The sequence below is a fragment of the Xenopus laevis genome, chromosome 4S, assembly GCF_017654675.1.
Source record: "Xenopus laevis strain J_2021 chromosome 4S, Xenopus_laevis_v10.1, whole genome shotgun sequence".
In the NCBI taxonomy this organism is placed as follows: domain Eukaryota; kingdom Metazoa; phylum Chordata; class Amphibia; order Anura; family Pipidae; genus Xenopus; species Xenopus laevis.
In genome coordinates, this window is record NC_054378.1 from 12,921,988 (window position 1) to 12,939,463 (window position 17,476).

The following is a 17,476-nucleotide window of genomic DNA, read 5'->3' on the forward strand; positions in this document are numbered from 1 at the left end:
CGAAAAATTACTATTTTCAGCATTTATATGGCATATTTTTTCTGGCAACTGTGCTTCAGTGGCTGCGTCCAAAAAAACTGGGCAAACAATGCCTACAAGGTCAACGTATGGCAGTTGTTTAAAGAGAACAGTAGATTACTAGCCAGCAAAGCTACCTAAGCTAAAATGTCCCTCAAATCCCTGCAGACTTCTGTCCCTCCAATACAGAGCAGTATCAAGCAGATTACTAGCCAGCAAGCTTACTATCATCTGTCCCTGAAATCACTAACAGCTCTCCCCCTACACTATCTCTTCCAAGCACACACAGGCAGATTTTTCAGATACATTTTTGCCCTTGATCCCCCTCTGGCATGCCACTGTCCAGGTCGTTGCACCCTTTAAACAACTTTAAAATCATTTTTCTGGCCAGAAATGTCTTTTCTAGATGTTAAAGTTCGCCTTCCCATTGAAGTCTATGGGGTTCGCGAACCGTTCGCGAACCGCTCGCATTTTTGCGCAAGTTCGCGAATATGTTCGCGAACTTTTTTTCCGACGTTCGCTACATCCCTACTCTGGAGTCCTGTACTGTGTAACTAGGCTGTGTAACTAGTGTATTAAACAGTACTCAATACAAGAGATGAGAGTGGGGAGAATTTTCAAAAGAACTGGATGCCCTCATTAAACTGAAGACAAACCCTACTTTGGAAATGGTGTACATTTCCCTTTAAGTCTTTAGTCTTGTCTTTTAAACAGGACACAGGGGAGCCTCAAATGAGCCTCCTGTTCCAGAGAGTGACAGTAAAAAATGCACAAAAGGGCAAAGTCAACGTAACATAAATGTCATTTAATGCCTCGTATAGACATATAATGCTGACTTGAGGGCGCAGGTCAACTAAGATGCTCTGTCGAGAGTTCAAATCAATGAGCCATGTCTCCTGGCGCAATTTTAGAAGCTGGTTAGGCAGGGCGCCCCACAAAACCTAATTAAGGGGTAGCTATCCACTATCCGGGAGGGAATACTCTGTGGGCGAAGGGGTTGGGCATTTTCTAACTTACCAAGTGCCTGAGGCATAGCATATTTAAAGTCACGGATAAACCAGACACTAGGTGTCGATTTGCTTATCTATTATCTGGAAGGGGATTTGATGTGGGCGAAGGGATGGTGATGGATTGGAGCCTGAGAAGGTTAAGGACTTGATCTCCTAAGCCATTTAACCATTACCGATAGATGACTGTGGCTGTCATATAGTTTACTGTATCAGGCAGGTTAATCAAATCCCCAGATACATCACAAGTAGCTATACTGTACATCTGACCAACCCACTGCCTCTGGTCAATTTGGTTCCCTGCTACTAACCCTGTTTTTAATTGCTGATCTCTGGACAACCTTTTATTTTAATTTGGTTTTTAAAAGTTATGTTTTAATCAATTTTCTACATGAGACTTTGAATGCAATGGATGGAAGTGTGCAGCAATATGGGTCAGTTCTTGTCTCCTGCCCATCCATGTGTTTTACCTGACTATAAAATTAGATTATTATATTTTCCTTCTCATCAAACAATTCAGCAGTAGCAGATGTTTAATGGGGACCACTATGGCCCCCTCTTCCCAATCCTGTATTTCAGCTTAATGTCTCCAGTAAAGCTGGGCTTTTCTTGTATACGGCCTGATATATTCATGTGTTTAGCCTGTTCTGCATCACTTGTGTTATTTGTGGCCATCCATGGAATCAGCAGACCTCAACCAAGAGTGTCAGGAAGGAAACTGAGCCTGTAGAATATCTAGAGCTCTTTGAATACATCTTCTTTGTGTTTGCATGTCACCGATGGAAGAGCTGGATGGACTTGTCTCTCCCTTGTCTTGCAGAAACCCCTCTGACACTGTCTGCGCAGATGGATAACGCAATTGAAATGATCAAGGCTCTGCGCAACGGGGGGGCCCACTTGGACTTCAGAGCCAAAGATGGAATGACAGCTCTGCATAAAGCAGCAAGGGCAAAGAATCAGTCAGCTCTTGTGGTAGGTGCTATTAACCCGTCCACCAGCCCATCACTAAACATACTTGGTGTATTTCCTCATATTTGGACATTCATATTTTTATGAGAACGAGTCCAATGATATTGGATATCACCTAATATATAACATGTGAGGCACCATGTGTAACTATCCCTGGGTCTTTTCATTTCATTCACTTTGCTACTCCAGCTGTACACAGGTTACATTAAATACAGTATCTCTGTGGGGTGTTCTAGCCAAGTAGTTGAAACCAGGGGCATAACTACAGAAGAAGCAGAGCCCTAATTAATGAGCCAATTTAATATATATTGGTAAAAGAGACAATCTCTGAATATGTTGGGCCCGAAAATAAATTTGCTGCAGGCCCATCTAGTTACGCCACTGGTTGAAATGTTGCCGAGTTTGCCAAACCTATTGGTTTGCATCCATAACCTTATATAGTCTGTGACCGGTGGGATTTTCATCCTGCTCCAATCAATAACAGATCAAGAACTTAAACTGGCCAATAGGTTGTTGGGTTGGTCACAAGTGAGTGTGTCTCAAACAAATTGTGTTATGTAACACTCTGTTCTGGTGGACACATACTTTTACTGTTGTGTAATAGCTGCATGAGCCTGCTAATAAAGCACTGTTATACTCTAGTCATCCTCGGCTACCAAAACATAACAGGGATTCCTTCTTACATTGATCAGTTTGAGACTAATGGTTGACCTCACACTATTCATCCCTACCCTTCCTTGTCCCACGGTTCATTGCTGGGGTTTGTTTCCACCTTAGTTTCTGGTCTTTCATTCCCTCTGCAGAAGACCAAGAAATCACCCCCTCCTTTTGCCTGGCCTTACAGGTCATTGTCACATTTTAGGAACCACTGGTTTAATCTAAAGCTTTCTAGTCAATATTGATCACCTGCTGGAGGGTTGTAGATTGGACATCTTCATTTGTGCATATGTTGCCCATGGGTAGATTTAAATGAATTTCCCTACAACAAACAGGATGGAGGTATTGTACGTGAAGTTGCCTTTATCCCGCTGTGGTCTGGGGTATTATACAGTCATACTGGATATTTGGGTACTAAAATGTTTTTGTTAAGGAATTAACACTGTATTTTATTTATTTATTTTATTTTGCTATGTTTTCTGGGGTATTATATATGGAATTACCACTGTATTTATTAGGGATGGACCGAATCCATTTTTTGGATTCAGCCAAACCCCGAACCCTTTGCGAAAGATTCGGCCAAATACCGAACTGAATCCGAACCCTGATTTGCATATGCAAATTAGGGGTAGGAGGGTGAAAACATTTTTTACTTCCTTGTTTTGTGGCAATACGCAAATTACATATTACATATGCAAATTAGGATTCGGATTCGGTTCGGCAAGACAGAAGGATTCAGCCGAATCCGAATCCTCCTGAAAAAGCCCAAATCCTGGCCGAATCCCGAACCGAATCTGGGATTCGGTGCATCCCTAGTATTTATCCTGCCGTGTGTTCTAGTGTATTATATATGGAATTAGCACTGTATTTATACTTCCAGGTGTTCTGGGGCATTATATATGGAATTGGCACTGTATTTTCACTGGCATGTGTTCTGGGGTATAATATATGGATTTGGCACTGTATTTATCCTGCTTTGTGTTCTGGCGTATTATATATATAATTGGTAGGTTTTTATACTTCCAAGTGTTCTGGTGCATTAAACATGGAATTGGCAATACATTTACACATCCATATGTTCTTGGGTATTATATATTGAACTGGCACTGTATTTATTTTGTGATGTGTTCAGGGGTTTTATATATGAAACTGGCCATGGGATAGTATAAAAGAATCTATTTATAATTTTCCTTGATTACCGGCCCCCATGATTTTACTCCTCTGATAGCAGTTTGAGACTTCCTTTATTTCAAGGGCCTCCTCTTCTTTCAGATCAATAACACCAACAGGTATTTTACTATTGAATATCTCCTGCTGAAGACGATCGCTCGCTCAATAAAATAGCTCACACTTAGATAAAACAGACCCTTTAATTTTTGCTTGCAGTAATTGGCTCCCAGGAAACAAAATAATCATCACTTTTTTTTCTAGACTTTAAATTTCTACTGGAATATTTCAGCTGGAATGAATGAAGCTGGAGCCTCGTGCGCCCAACCCTTGATCACACATTTTAATAAATAAGCCCTCCAAATGACAGCTCATAGCATTAAAGGCAGACTAAATATAGGGAAGGTTTTATTGCTTCTGGGGACTCTGTGAATCTCACTCGCTGACATTGATGGACATCATGGAAATAAGAACTTAAGGTTGGCAGCAAGCAAATCGTTTCACAAAGATTTACATTTTATCCGAATCATTGCAATTCAATTTTCGATTGACTAACAACTCCTAAGATTACTTTTTTTTTTTTTTTTTAAAACATGTGCATAGATATTCCTTGTAACAAGAAGAAGACATCACAATCATACACCTTATGTCATTTTACATATGTTTCAGGAGAGCAATGCGATTATGGCAAGAGAAGTTGTGATTCTGACTTGCACTTCCCTATGTATTGGGAAAAGCTGAAAGATGAAAATAGGGAATTTCTGTCCTTGGTTCGGCACATAGTGGAGCTTATAATGATTTATTGAAAAGAATTCGTTATCCATACCTGGCGAGGGATAGGGAGCTATTGTGCCTAAAGGACTGTGTCTGTGGGATAGCAGGTATAGTAGGGAGAAATAGTGCCTATAGTAACAGTGAGATAATAGTCTCTGGGAAGGGAGTGTGACTGTGGGATAGCAGGTATAGTAGGGAGAGATGGTGCCTATAGTAACAGTGGATAATAGTCTCTGGGAAGGGAGTGTGACTGTGGGATAGCAGGTATAGTAGGGAGAGATGGTGCCTATAGTAACAGTGGGATAATAGTCTCTGGGAAGGGAGTGTGACTGTAGGATAGCAGGTATAGTAGGGAGAGATGGTGTCTATAGTAACAGTGGATAATAGTTTCTGGGAAGGGAGTGTGACTGTGGGATAGCAGGTATAGTAGGGAGAGATGGTGTCTATAGTAACAGTGGGATAATAGTCTGTGGGAAGGGAGTATGACTGTGGGATAGTAGGTATAGTAGGGAGAGATGATGTCTATAGTAACAGTAGATAATAGTCTCTGGGAAGCGAGTGTGACTGTGGGATAGCAGGTATAGTAGGGAGAGATGGTGCCTATAGTAACAGTGGATAATAGTCTCTGGGAAGGGAGTGTGACTGTGGGATAGCAGGTATAGTAGGGAGAGATGGTGCCTATAGTAACAGTGGATAATAGTCTCTGGGAAGGGAGTGTGACTGTGGGATAGCAGGTATAGTAGGGAGAGATGATGTCTATAGTAACAGTAGATAATAGTCTCTGGGAAGCGAGTGTGACTGTGGGATAGCAGGTATAGTAGGGAGAGATGGTGCCTATAGTAAAAGTGGATAATAGTATCTGGGAAGGGACTGTGGCTGTGGGATATCAGGTATAGTAGGGAGAGATGTAGTAGTAGAAGTGGGGACACATTGCAGTTGCAATCAGCAAATGTTGTCTATAGTTGGCACATATGGAGTCAGAAGTCCCAGGAACATTTACTCTGTTACAAGCAATAGAGTAGTTTTGTTAAATAACCCCTGCTCTCCTCACATGTAAATACACTTTCCCTCATCCCCACTGTACCTTCTTGTGGCCCTGTGGGTGTAGTTATAACTTTAATATATGCCCTGTATAAAGGGGGTTAAACCAGCTGACATTTCAATCATCCGTGGCCTTTACCCCTCTGCTCCATGTTCCCGGCCCCCTCATTGATTTGGTTATCTGTGCCCTTTAATGAGACAGGGCTCGATTCCTCTGACCCTCATGCTGGCAGCAATATCCCTCAGCATTTCAAACTGTTTCTCATCTCTCAGAGCAAGTATTTCTCCAGGGTTTCCCGTGGCCTGAATGTAATTTTGCATATTTCGGCATCTTACTGGGTCACCTGCTGCAAGATATTCCATTAGCTTCAGTGTGACTCGGAATATTTTACATTACAGGCTGCTCCTTCTGGCGGCGCACCTTTAAGGAAGGAACAGATTGAATATTAGAGAGGAAAATCTAAAATGAAAATCTACCTGCGCCCTTGTCACCTGTCTGTGCCACTTAGATTATGGGTTAGTAACAGTAATGCCCAACATGGTGTAATGAGGCCCATCTGCTCTGGACTCTCCTCCTGTCTTATTGCCTTGAATTATTTAACATTATTCTCCCTGTGCTATGTGACCATATTCTTGATTTTTTGGTTACTTGTCTTTTACTCTTTAGTAGTGAAAATGTTTTGCCATTAACATGGATTTGTTTGGCATACCACCCAACTGTCCCGTTTTTCCTGTGACAGTCCCGATTTTGACAGCTCAGCCAGCAGTTACTGAAATGTCCCGACTTTCTCTTTGATCTCCTGCACTCGTCCAGGCTCTTGGAGTCTGAATCCTGCTAAAATATAGCTCAGTTTTGGCCAAATCCCAAACTGAATCTGGGATTGGGTGCATCCCCTAAAGAAAACGAAGAAGATTTTAACAAAACAGTTATGGTTTTTGGATTATTCTGGATAGTAGGTTCCATACTTGTGACTTTCCCTTGGAGATTAACGTGTTGCTGATTAGACATTCTCCATGCAGAGTGTGCTTTCTGCTCTCTAGTCTGAATCAGTGGTACAGGCTGATACATTAGATAGCTTTAAGAAGGGATTAGATGGTTTTTTAGCAAGTGAGGGATTACAGGGTTATCGGAGATAGCTCATAGTACAAGTTGATCCAGGGACTTGTCTAATTGCAATTTTATTAAGAAGGAATTTTTCCCCCATGAGGCAAATTGGAGAGGCTTCAGATGCAATTTTTTGCCTTCCTCTGGATCAACTGGCAGTTAGACAGGTTATATATAGACTAAAAAGGTTGAACTTGATGAATGTGTGTTGTTTTTCAACCTAACTTACTATGTAGCTATGCACAGTGCCAATTCCATATATAATATCCCCAGTAGAAATGGCTGGATAAATATAGTGCCATTTCCATAAGATCCCAAGAACACATAGCAGGATAAATATAGTGTCAATTCCATATATAATATCCCCAGAACACATGGCAGGATAAATACAGTACCAATTCCATATAATATATCCCAAGAACACATGGCAGGATACATATAGTGCTATTTCCATATATAATACCCCAGAACACATGGCAGGAGAAATACAGTGCCAATTCCATATAATATATCCCCAGAACACATGGCAGGATAAATACAGTACCAATTCCATATAATATATCCCCAGAACACATGGCAGGATAAATATAGTGCTAATTCTATATATAATACCCCAGAACACATGGCAGGATAAATACAGTACCAATTCCATATAATATATCCCCAGAACACATAGCAGGATAAATATAGTGTCAATTCCATATATAATATCCCCAGAACACATGGCAGGATAAATACAGTGCCAATTCCATATAATATATCCCCAGAACACATGGCAGGATAAATATAGTGCCAATTCCATATAATATATCCCCAGAACACATGGCAGGATAAATATAGTGCCAATTCCATATAATATATCCCCAGAACACATGGCAGGATAAATATAGTGCCAATTCCATATATAATACCCCAAAACACATGTAAATAAAAATACAGTGCCAATATCATATATAATACCCCAGAACACATGTTAGGAAATATTGTGGCATGTGTTGGTACGTTTTGGTGAGTTCTGGGGTATTATATATGATATTGTCACTGTATTTTTATTTACATTTGTTTTCAGTGAGCAGGCGAAAAGCTGGATGGGACACAGAAAAGCCAGTTACTCCTATCAGTTATCTACCCAATTAGGGTTTGGGTGGGTTCCAATCTATGCGCTGCCCCTTCTGTTGAAAAGAAACAAGGCTTTTATATGGATTATTACAGATTCCCTTAAGCTTTGTGCACATAAAACAAATATTGAAATCTCTGTGTGCCAACTCACCTCTGGCCAGAAGTTGCTGGGAGTTCAGGAGACGCTGGGAAGGGGTATGATTGGCACAAGCAAAAGTTACACAGGGCTGCGATGTGCCGGATCTTGGAGTTGTTTGCAGAGATTTGTGACTTGCTACAGACACACGCAAGGTTATATCCCTGATATAAATTAAAGGGATTCTGTCATGATTTTTATGGTGTAGCTTTTATTTCTAAATGACACTATTTACACTGCAAATAATTCATTCTACCATATAAAATTTAATTCCTAACCCAACAAGTGGATTTTTATTAGTTTATTAGTTGTAATATTGGCGTGTAGGCGCCATCTCAGGTTATTTTGCCTGGTCATGCGCTTTCAGAAAGAGCCAGTGCTCTTCTTTCTGACAGGCTGTTGTTTCTCCTACTCAATGTAATTGAATGTGTCTCAGTGGGACCTGGATTTTTACAATTGAGTGCTGTTCTTATATCTACCAGGGAGCTGTTATCTGGTTACCTTCCCATTATTCTGGTGATGGGCTGATGGGAGGGGGGGGTAGGAGACGTGTTATAACACTCCAACTTACAGTGCAGCAGTAAAGAGTGACTGGTATTTATCAGCGAACAAGTCACATGACTCTGGGAACCTGTGAAACTGATAATATGTCTAGCCCCATGTCAGATTTCAAAATTAAAATGAGGGATTCTCAGAGTCCAGGATTCGATATGTCACTTGGCCAAAAGTCATTTTATAGTGTGCCGGCAGCATTTAGTATTTAGTCCTAGATTATATAGCGCCACCGTATCCGATGGCACTGGAAAGAGATTATACATCATTCACATCTGTTCCTGCCCCAGTGGAGCTTACAGTCTAAGGTCCCTATGACAGTTTTTATGGTGTTCCAAATGACAGCACAACCCCTAATCTACAGTGGGGTGCAATGGCACCAGGTTCTATTCTCTTATTGGGGCCTGCTGGGAGACCTGCATTTATGGCCTGGTCCAGTATTTCACTGCAGTAAACTAAGTAAGCTTTCTGGATATTGGGTTTCTGGATAAGAGGGTTCCTGTACAGCAGCTGGAGGCACCAAGAAGTCTCTCTTTATATTGAGAATAGTTACAAGGGTGGTTCACTTTAAGTATGTCATAGAATGGCATATTCCAAGCAACTTTTCCTAGCAACTTTTATTTTTCCTCTTATTTTTCCTCTAACCCTTTCCAGCTTTCAAATGTGGGTCACTGACCCCATCTAAAAAGCAAATGCTCTATAAGGCTACTTTTTATTACTCATGTTTCTATTCGGGCCTCTCCTATTCATATTCAAGTCTCTTATTCAAATCAATGCATGGTTGCTGGGGTAATTTGGACCCTAGCAACCAGATTGCTGAAATTGCAAACTGGAGAGCTGCTGAATAAAAAGTTAAATAACTAAAAACAACAGAAATAATACAAAATGAAAACCATTTGCAAATTGTCTAAGAATATCCCTCTCTACATCATACTAAAAGTTCATTTAAAGGTGAACAATCCCTTTCACAACTGAGCAACCCCCAGTGACTTTACTTTTCCTTGTCCTTTAAAAACTGAAGACCCCTGATTTGACAATATGTGATTGCATAAGAACATGGCAGTGATGGCTAGGGTTGCCGGTAAAAATGATGGCTGATCCCAATGTTATTAATAGGGAACAGATAAATATATAGGAAGGCCGGTATTTTTTTCCAGAAAAGGTGGCAACCCTAGTGACGGCACTGGGATCTCATTATCACCCCCTTATTAAAGGATAAGTAAACCTTAAAAATAAGTGAATTTAAGATTGATTTGTGTGCTATTCTAGCACTTTTGCAATGTACATTCATTATTTATTTATTTTTAATGCCAAGATATTAACAGATACATGTACTGTTAATTTTGTTCCAACAACGCCACCTGCTGGTCATTTTCCAACAAGTCTGACCACCAAGTAGTCAAGGAAGTTGTCAGGAGAAAGAAAGAGGCTTCTCTGATGTTCTTCTGCTTAGGAAAGATTTGAGAAAGGTTTCTATTTTTTCCTAAGCAGAAGAACATCAGAGCAGCCTCTTTCTTTCTCCTGACAACTTCCTTGACTACTTGCTGGTCAGACTGGTGGGAAACTGACCAGCAGGTGGCGTTGTTGGAACAAATTTCTTTCATATTAACAGTACACGTATCCCTTAATATTTTGGAATTAAAAATAAATAAATAATGACTGTACATTGCATAAGTGCTTAGAATAGCACCCTCACTTATTTTACATTCATTCATTTTTAAAGTTTACTTCTTTACATCTTTTAAGTACAATTCTGTCTCTTTTTTTATAGACCCTGCTGGAGCTGGGGGCTTCTCCGGATTACAAGGATAGCCGGGGTCTGACCCCGTTGTACCACACGGCCATGGTAGGAGGGGACCCTTACTGTTGCGAGCTGCTGCTTCATGAACATGCGACAGTCGGGTGCAAGGATGAAAACGGCTGGCAGGAGATTCACCAGGTAAGTGCCCAGCGGCTGCTGCCGTTTCCTGGTACAGAATTATCCCCATTGGAAATGAGTAAGGAATGTACATTGGGAAGTTGCTTAGAATGACATTTCCTTTCATTAGGCATTTGTTTAGTGAATTAGCAGTTAGAAACGCGTGGGTGTATGTGGCCTTTATACAGGCACAGACTAAGTTGCCGCAGATCCCACTTCCCACGTTTGTTTATGTTACAGACGCAGATATAAGAGTTTGACATTTCTATGTTACAGGTGTTTGGATTTGACGCCTATTTGTTTTCCCCTGCGGCCCCAATATTTCCCTTTAATCATGAAAAAAAAACTTTACAAGATGACATAAATACCCGGAATTTTAACCGCCTATCGGGATGCGCGTGATTGGCTTTTACTTGGCCGCTCATACTAGAAATATGGATCCATTGTGACTGCCCTATATAATGCAATGTATTTGCTGAACGAGCAGGAGAGTCGCCGCGCACCATCCTTTACTCTTGTCAGCTCTGAGGGGGGTGCAGGAACAGTTCAGCTGGATCATTATGAGCAAGGGGAGAATATTATTCACTCCAGAGAGCATCTTCCATCTGTAATTAATTGCTCACTCTCGTTATGCATTTAGTGCAAAGAAACATGTCAGATGGTATCGCACCTCCAGCCTTTTTCACTAACACGCTACAGGGAGCTGGTTAAAGGGGAACCTACACCCAGGTCTGGACTGGGATTCAAAATAGGCCCTGGCATTCCAAGTAAACTGAGGTCCAATCAGCTCCCCACCAGCCCACTAAATAGTGACTTTCTATGGCATTTTATGGCAGCCCCTCTGGCATTTGCCAGAACCCACAGATTGCCAGTCCGGGCCTGCCTACACCCACCCATGTGACATAACATAAAAGTGCTCAGAGCACTCTTCTAAACACTTTTGCAATTTACTTTCATTTTTTCCCTCTAGTTTTCATGACATTAGCAGTTTTACACTACCAATACTAAAAATTCCCTCCCTGCCAGAAAGTGTACCTATTTGGAGTAGAAATTTCACTATCCCCTTAGTGTGCCCCAGCCTTGCCTGCTAGTGAGGTGCGGGCCGACCCGATAGCCGCAGGTAGGGCGGGTTCGGGCCGACCTCGCAAGCTCCTTTTCGGGTCGCGGACGGCGCATTATATTATTATTATTATATTGCCGATGACGTCACAAAAGGGGCGGGAGAGTGACGCCCATCTATAAAAGCTCATCCCGGAAGTCGGCTTTTGGAAGAGGGAGAGCAGTCAGAAGAGCTCAATCCGCACAATTGAGCTCTTCTGACTGCTCTCCCTCTTCCAAAAGCCGACATCCGGGTTGAACTTTTATAGACCCGCGTCTCTCGTCCACCCCTTTTGTGATGTCATTGGCAGGTTACGCAGGTCTATAAAAGAAACCCAGAAGTCGGGCTTGGGCGGGCGCAGGTGGTGGGAGCGCAGGTCGGCACGGGTCTATAAAAGAAAGTCGGGCTCAGGTGGGCGCAGGTGGTGGGAGGGCGGCTGCAGGTCAGGAAAATCCCCACCTGCACATCGATATTGACTGCTTTAAGTTGAGAAAAGAAGGGGGTGCTCCTATTATCAAATTCATGCCATTAGAAGTGTAAAACTGCAAATTCTAACATGCATAATGTTCACAAGATCACAATGCGCAATGCTCAGCTCATTTCTCGCGTGCCGTGAAGCAGAAGCAGGCCCGGACTGGCAATCTGTGGGTTCTGGCAAATGCCAGAGGGGCTGCTATAAGGTCCCATAGAAATCAGTACTTAGTGGGCTGGTGGGGGCTGTTTGGGCCTCTGTGTGGGCTGATTGGGCCTCTGTGTACCTGAGATGCCAGGGCCTATTTTAATTCTCAGTCCGGACCTGAGCAGAAGTATTGGGCTTGAGCAGAAAAGCATCGGAAGAAGCCTCCTGTATCAGTAACAGGCAACCGCCTGAGGTCAGAACTTTCTCTGATATAACAACCTGGGGGTGTATAGTCCAATTTGCACTCACATCTCCAACCTATTGCCCAAAATCCTGCCGCCCAAAGACAAGATGTACGTGACCATTATAAATCCATACCTGATTATGGATATACTGGAGCTGAGCATTTCCCAGTATGCAGTCTGGCCCATTTCATTCAGATTTAAATATACAAATCAGGGTTCCAATTTGGTTTAGTAATTAGTCCTAAATTCATTGCGCCCCCTACCTCCAGCCAATATTTTACATTCTGGTTAGACAAGTGGCAGTACTGTATGGCAGCTCCCATTCATGGGCATACACTGCTCATTATGGGCTACTGGACTTTAAAGCGTTATTATCCCCTTTTTGAAGAAAGAATGCGCTTCCCCTTTAAACGAGCCTAGTTAATGAAAGCAATAAGACACAATGCCGCCTGATTCGACATCATCATGAAACATTCATGCGCCGCCCGGCTGATCCTGCCGGCCTGAGCTTGTGTTGCACATTGTTCCTGCGCTGAGTTTCTGCTCCTAAATGATGAATTAAGAGTCGGCCTGACAAAAAGCATCTTGAGTTTCTCATGCAGAACAGACTGAGCCCCACACAAGGCCTCTGGCGCCCTCTGCTGGTTGAGACGTTGTACAGTAGCTGTACAGTTATCCCCTTACTGTACCGGAATCTTTAGTGTACTGTACGTCTTAGCAAAGGTCTCTCCTGGGATATACAGGGACTGGGGCCAATCACATGCCTTTTGTTGCAATAACCCTGCTAGTGGCCATGGTTGAAACATTAATCAGTATTACCTGTACCCTCATTATTAGGAAGTAGGTTAGCAGTTAAATTCTTTACCATGCCACTTACTGGGCAGAGCTGGGCACACAAGTAGTACTATGTAATGTAAAATAGTTGTACATATAGAAATACGGAGCCTGCAACATTTCCTGCAAATTCCATTGAATTTGTGATTTAGTTGTGACCACTAATAGGTTCTGCTATATACAGAGAGTTTCATACCTACATATATTTATTTATTGTATTGTGGGTGCTGCCATGCTGCTTCTTTGCTTTCCCTTCTACCTTTCTTTAAAATGGACGGATACCTACCCAGGTATATTTATATATAACTCAAGTGCCCACTAAGACACAAATCTCCCCCCACCCCACTGCATAGCAGTGCCCTCCTTCTTAAAAGGGGCCCAAATTATTAACTCACCAGTCTCCTAGACACGGGCAGAAGTAGTGTGGGGTCCCAATTGAAAAAAAAACAATTACCCTCGGGTGCATGACTGCACCCTTGATCAACCCTAAACATGCCCATTGCACTAAACCCCACACACTTTCAACCAAAACCCCGTTCACTTCCATCAATTCAAACAAGGGATGCACTGAATCCTCTATTTTGGATTTAGCCGAACCCCCGAATCCTCCGCGGAAGATTCGTCCGAACACCGAATCCGAATCCTAATTTGAATATGCACGATTTCCCGAGATTTCCCTCCCGCCCCTAATTTACATATGCAAATTCAGTTCAGCTGGGCAGAAGGATTCCAAACCGAATCCTGGATCCCTAATTCAAACCTATTTTAAAGCAGTGGGGTCCCCTCTGCCATGGCGCTGATACCTGCAGTACCCCCTTGATGGTACCTCTGAGTGTATCTATAGATTATCTAGAAGCTTCTCTGTAAGGGCATCCTGTATGTATGGGTAATATCTCAGCTACAGTAAGCACTATGGCAGCTTCCACTTGTATTCATACAGTAAACTAAACCCTCATTCTGTTTGGAAACAACAGACCAGCCCTCGGCAATATGTGAATGCTCTGGGCAAACAGCTATGTCTTCATACTGTCTTGTCTAATGCAAATGGCATGGCAGCTCTCATCCGTGTGTACATTTAATTATCCAGCAATGAATATTCTGTACAAGCAGTGAGCTCTGCCCTTATCTAATGGGAGAATATACAATGAACTCCATGTAGTGCAACTGTGCATATATAGGGTGTATGTTCCCATGTGAGGGCGGAATCCCATTGGGAATAAGTCAGACTTCCCCAGACCTCTAATATCTCTGTACTGACTATTGTATCTGTGTATAACCCCAATTCTGCAACATATTGACCCCCGTCTGTCTCCCCTGCAGGCTTGCCGATACGGCCACTTCCAGCACCTGGAGCACCTGCTGTTCTATGGCGCCCACACGGGAGTGCAAAATGCGTCCGGAAACACCGCTCTTCATATCTGTGCTCTCTATAATCAGGTCGGTGAACCCATTTTCCAGGAGAGCGTTGTCAATATCCCATTATTCATTCATTGCTCAAGTGGCATTGTGCCTTTTCCCTTTTTATAACCCATTTCATCTTGTTCCTAATTATTCCATTAAAGGGGTTGTTCACCTTGGAGATAACTTTTAGTATGACGTAGAGAGTAAAATTCGGAGACAATTCGCAATTGGTTTTCATGTATTTTTGTTTAAGGTTTTTGAGTTATTTAGCTTTTTGTCCAGCAGCTCTTCAATTTGTATTTTAAGGAATTTGGTAGCTAGGATCCAAATTACCCTAGCAACCGTGTATTGATTTGAATTAAAGACTGGAATATGAATAGGAGAGAAATATGAGTAATAAAAAGTAGCAATAACAATACATTTGTAGCCTTACAGAGCATTTGTTTTTTTGAAGGGGTCGGCGACGCCCAATTGAAAGCTGCAAAGAGTCAGACGAAAAAAGGCAAATAACTCTAAATAATAAATAATGAAGACCAATTGAAAAGTTGCTTAGAATTGGTCATTTTATAACATACTAAAAGGCGAACCACCCCTTTAAGTCAGATCCATTTCTTGTGAATGAAACCGTATAAGAGATCTCTGGGTTCAGCTCAGGTGAGGTGTCTCCTTTATCTCCCCATTGTCTCCGGGTAGGGGTGTCTCAGAGGGCAGTTAATGAGGCAGTAAAATGCTCAGTGGGCACAAAGAGGCCCGGGGAGTTTGTGGGTTTGCTCAGTAAGTGTGAGCTCAGCAGGATCTGTGCTAGAGAGAGAGACGATTATTAAGAAAAGAAATTCCCCGGCCATCAAATAAGTGCCTAGAAGGATCGGCTTAATGAGACTTTAGCCTGAGATACTTTGCATTCATGTGGAGTCAGCACAAACAGTGGTGTAACTACCAGGGGGGCAGGGGGTGCAACTGGGCCAGGGTCCACCCCCCCCCCCGGCAGATCGCGTGCTCTTTAGCCGGCTGGAGTCGGCTGCAGCCGCAAAGAAAATGCGCACGGATAGTTCCGTTACTGAGCACAAAGCAGCGAGATCCGACTTAGTACAATATTAGTGGGTTACTGTAATGGAAATTATTGACACTTTAAGGGGCTGTGCACCTTAAAATTAACTCTAGTTCATTTATGCAGAGAGTGATATTCTGAGACAATTGGCAATTGGTTTTCATTTTTTATTATTTGCGTTTTTTTAACATTATTTAGCTTTTTAGTCAGCTGCTCTTCAATTTGCAATATCTGCCGTCTGGTGCTAGTGTCCAAATAACCTTAGCAACCATGCACTGATTTGAATAAGAGCCTGGAATATGAATAGGAAAGACCTCAATAGAAAGATAAGTAATAAAAAGTAACAATAAGGGGCAGATTTATCAAGGGTCGAATTTCGAAATTAAAAATACTTCGAAATTCGACCGTCGAATTGAAATACTTCGACTTCGAATATCGAAGTCGAAGTTTTTTTCAGCGAATTTGGGTATCCTGCGGTCGAAGTCGAATTGAACGTTTCGAAGGATTGCAGCGATTGATCGAATGATTTTACTTCGACTTCCAAAAACTTAGAAAAATGCTCTAGAAGGTCCCCAAAGGCTAACATAGCACTTCGGCAGGTTTAATTTGGTGAAGTATTGAAATCGAAGTTTTTTTAAATGGACAGTACTTCGATTATCGAATGGTCGAATATTCGTATGATTTTTCTTCGAATCGAAGTCAAAGTCGTAGTATCCTATTCGATGGTCGAAGTATCCAAAAAATTACTTCGAATTTAGTTACTTCGAATTTTTTTACTTTGAAAATTCCCTCGAATTCACTTCGACCCTTGATAAATCTGCCCCTAAATGTGTAGCCTTACATAACATTTGTTTTTTAAATGGGGTCAGTGAAGAAAAAGGCAAATAATTAAAAAACATTTAAAAAAAAGATAATATGAAGGCCAATTGAAAAGTTGCTTGATATTAGCTATTCTATAACATACTAAAAGGTGAAGCACCCCCTGACACCAACAATTTAACTCTTTTTTACATCTATTATAATATTGCCTTTGAAAGCCACTTATAACTTTGCCATAAAGTATTTGCCCAATGCTTTTACATTACCTGTCTGGTGTCCCCTGTTCCTGTGTGAGGGGGCTGCCATATTTGTGCGTTAGCATTAGAATCTCTCACTGACAGGCTGAGATGTGACAGTCAGGTTGGCAAAACTGTCAGGTTTAGTAACTTCAAGTGACAATTACTTACAAAGAACTGAAAAATGACCAACATGACCTATATGTAACTTTTAATGCAGATTAATATTTCGAAAAGAAAATGTTTAGTGTCCAATTCACAGAGCCCACTGAGCATGTGAGTGTCACAGACACTTTCCAAGATGGTGACCCCCTGTGACAAGTTTGAAGTCCTGGATCATTGCTGCTATTGACAAGCTGAAACTTTAGGCTGGGGCAGTAAGTTCATTTTTAGGGGTTAGTTCTCCTTTAAACAGATTGTAAGTTCCCTTTAGAACACTTTTCTGCCCCATAAAATCCAAAGTCTCCTCTGAGCCAGCTCTGAGCGGCGCCCACTGCCCCAGGCACATTCTGCATCACGGTCACTAGATTAATATGCGCTCTCATGCGCGGTGCGTTAATGATATATAAGCCATTAGGAGCCTTTACTGGGGCCCTCGTTGCCTTCTTACTGGCTGCTCTGCCCCCTCTGTAATATTCATTCATCGAGATGGAAGGGAAGAAGATCAGACTGTGACCTGGTTAGGAATGGGCTCATCACTGACTGCTTTTCC

At 42.0% G+C, this 17,476-nt stretch overlaps 1 protein-coding gene across 9 annotated transcripts in view; it reads left to right on the plus strand.

The window, feature by feature from the left end:
* The window catches only part of shank2.S (SH3 and multiple ankyrin repeat domains 2 S homeolog), a 299,657-nt gene that overhangs the window by 84,426 nt on the left and 197,755 nt on the right, over positions 1–17,476 (plus strand). For all 9 annotated transcript variants that reach the window (XM_041561943.1, XM_041561941.1, XM_018260197.2 and 6 more), the window contains exons 6-8: positions 1,846–1,997; positions 10,317–10,484; positions 14,581–14,697. In XM_041561943.1, coding sequence (XP_041417877.1) covers positions 1,846–1,997; positions 10,317–10,484; positions 14,581–14,697 — 437 coding nt within the window. The remainder of the gene's footprint in view (positions 1–1,845; positions 1,998–10,316; positions 10,485–14,580; positions 14,698–17,476) is intronic.